Below are 2,500 nucleotides of genomic sequence, written 5' to 3'. Positions count from 1 at the left end.
TCTCTCTCTCACACACACACACACAAAACAAAACAAATATACAGTCAGTACTTTTATGTTTTCTCTATGTATACCTATGTTTTTTAATAATTTTGACATTTGTTTCTTTTTTCATTTAACATTTTCTGTTTACTTATCCAGTTTAATTTGCAGCTCACCACTTTTTGGTTTTGCCGTTATTTAGGACTTTTTCCTCATCTTCAGTTATCCTTATTTGTGTCTTCCCCCCAGCTTTTCCACAGGTAGATGGGAGGGAGAGTTTGCCACAAGAGTTTGTCTCTGTCTGTCTAAACTGTCTGACACCTTGCCTCACATTCTGTCTGAACTTGTGACCTCACTTCCTGTGTCTATGTCACTTCCTGTGTCTAGATCGGCTTACTTGTGGTGTTACTTCCTGTTACTGTTCTGTACGTGTCCAGTGCATGCTCTGTTGGCATGGAGATTTGAGGTGGTGGGCCTGAGGTCCCCTCTCTTTCAGGATGATGCTCTCCCAGCATGTTGCACCGTGAGCCGTTGGACAAGTGTGTGTGTGTGTGTGTGTGTGTGTGTGTGTGTGTGTGTGTGTGTGTGTGTGTGTGTGTGTGTGTGTGAAGGTGTGTGTGTGTGTGTGTGTGTGTGTGTGTGTGTGTGTGTGTGTGTGTGTGTGTGTGTGTGTGTGTGTGTGTGTGTGGTGTGTGTGTTTTAGTGCTAACTTAAATGGATTTTTGAGTGGATGGATTTGTCTGTGTTTGTGTGTCTGATTTGAAGCTATTCCCAACTGATCTTGATAACACTGTGTGTGTGTGTGTGTGTGTGTGTGTGTGTGTGTGTGTGTGTGTGTGTGTGTGTGTGTGTGTGTGTGTGTGTGTGTGTGTGTGTGTGTGTGTGTGTGTGTGTGTGTGTGTGTGTGTGTGTGTGTGTGTGTGTGTGTGTGTATGTGTAAGAAGGCAAGCTAGAGAGCTTATCAGGAAACATTCCTTGCCCAGTTGTTTGTGTGTGTGTGTGTGTGTGTGTGTGTGTGTGTGTGTGTGTGTGTGTGTGTGTGTGTGTGCCGCAGGCGCGCTGTGCCGCTGTGTGTACGTGTGTATTTTTGTAAAAGAGGGCCGTGTCTTCCTTGTCTCTCCTCCAGCAAAGATGTCCAGGAAGCTAAGCTTGCCCACTGAGCTTAAGCCAGACTTGGGTAAGCCTTGACTCTGTGCACGAGCACGCCTCCATCCACCAGTGAGGACTCCGCTGTCTCTGCATCTCCCACCCCCTGTTTCCAAATATCCTCAACACACACACACACACACACACACACACACACACACACACACACATGCACACACACTGCAAATCTGGGGTCTCATGGCTCTGTTCTGTATTCAGTGTCAGCAAGGTTAGCGACTAGCGAGGTTAGTAGAGTCAAATCTTGAGTTTGTTGGATTTTTGCCAATCGCAGAGTCTCCATTCAACAGTCCTTGTCATCCTTTTACTTGTAGGAAGCTCCTTTTTTTGCCAAATCCTTCCATTTTGTTTTATTATCTTATTTCTTTTGAGTTTGCAGTCTTCCGTGAAGTCATTTTTTTCTCTCCCTTGTAGGAAACAGCCACTTTCTTCTCTCCCTGAGGGATCCTGTCTTCCATTTTGCTTTGATTGTTATTTGCTCTCCTGAAATCTATGCAGGTCTCTGTAATTAAACCCACGGTTGATACTCAGAGGAAGTCTCACACTCCTTTAGTCCTTTTTGTCATAATTAATTACAGCCGCCGTTCAGCTTTACATAAGGGAGAGATGAGAAGGACCCAGACTCAACCATAGGCTGCTAATTTAGTACGTTTCATCACCGCTCTCTGCTACAGTATGTGCCATGGCATTAAAACTACAATTCCCATAAGTCTTTGGGTTGTGGAACTGAAGAGCATTGAGAGTCATGTCCAGGTGATCAGGCATGATATTGGGTCCTTAGTCTTCTATAATATCTTCTTCATGACTTTAACACGCACACACACACACCCTTCAATGCCTGTTTGTGTGGAGTGTGTGGATTCTTTCACCAGGACACATCTAACGTGTGTGTGTGTGTGTATCCTTGTTTGCTAACCCATTCTCCAAAGCATGCCCAAGCATGATGGACTGTCTCTGAAACGTGTCTCTTCTACTGTACTCTATATGTGTGTGTGTGTAAGGTCACATAACATAACGTAACGTATGGACTGAACTGATAGAGCTGTAATTACCCTGTCACTCCCCCCTCTCCAGCACGTCCTACAGGTGGAGCATGCAAAGCGTTGGTTGTGTGGACTTGTGTCACGTTTGACCATTTATAAATGTAATGTAATGTTACTGTATGTAAATGTATGTGAAATATGCTATGTGTTAGGCTCTGTCACATTGGCCCAGCAAACACCAGCACTTACACTGTCCTTAGATATAGAATAGAACACTGGGAGACATATATCTAAGTGAATGCCAATGCTCTTCAGCAGTATATCTGCTGTCTATGTGCATATGGAAACATATTCACAAATTCATTTAGCAG

The 2,500-nt window shown here is 44.2% G+C and overlaps 1 protein-coding gene across 1 annotated transcript in view; it reads left to right on the top strand.

Moving 5' to 3' along the window:
- Nucleotides 1-2,500, top strand: part of stxbp5a (syntaxin binding protein 5a (tomosyn)) — a 108,672-nt gene that overhangs the window by 88,217 nt on the left and 17,955 nt on the right. Inside the window, exons 21-22 of the mRNA XM_062550893.1 lie at nt 449-451; nt 1,109-1,159. Of these exons, the coding sequence (XP_062406877.1) occupies nt 449-451; nt 1,109-1,159 (54 nt within the window). The remainder of the gene's footprint in view (nt 1-448; nt 452-1,108; nt 1,160-2,500) is intronic.

This window comes from Sardina pilchardus, chromosome 12 (genome assembly GCF_963854185.1).
Source record: "Sardina pilchardus chromosome 12, fSarPil1.1, whole genome shotgun sequence".
Lineage (NCBI taxonomy): Eukaryota > Metazoa > Chordata > Actinopteri > Clupeiformes > Clupeidae > Sardina > Sardina pilchardus.
The sequence above is the reverse complement of the archived record's forward strand: the minus strand, read 5'-3'. Positions and strand labels throughout refer to the sequence as shown.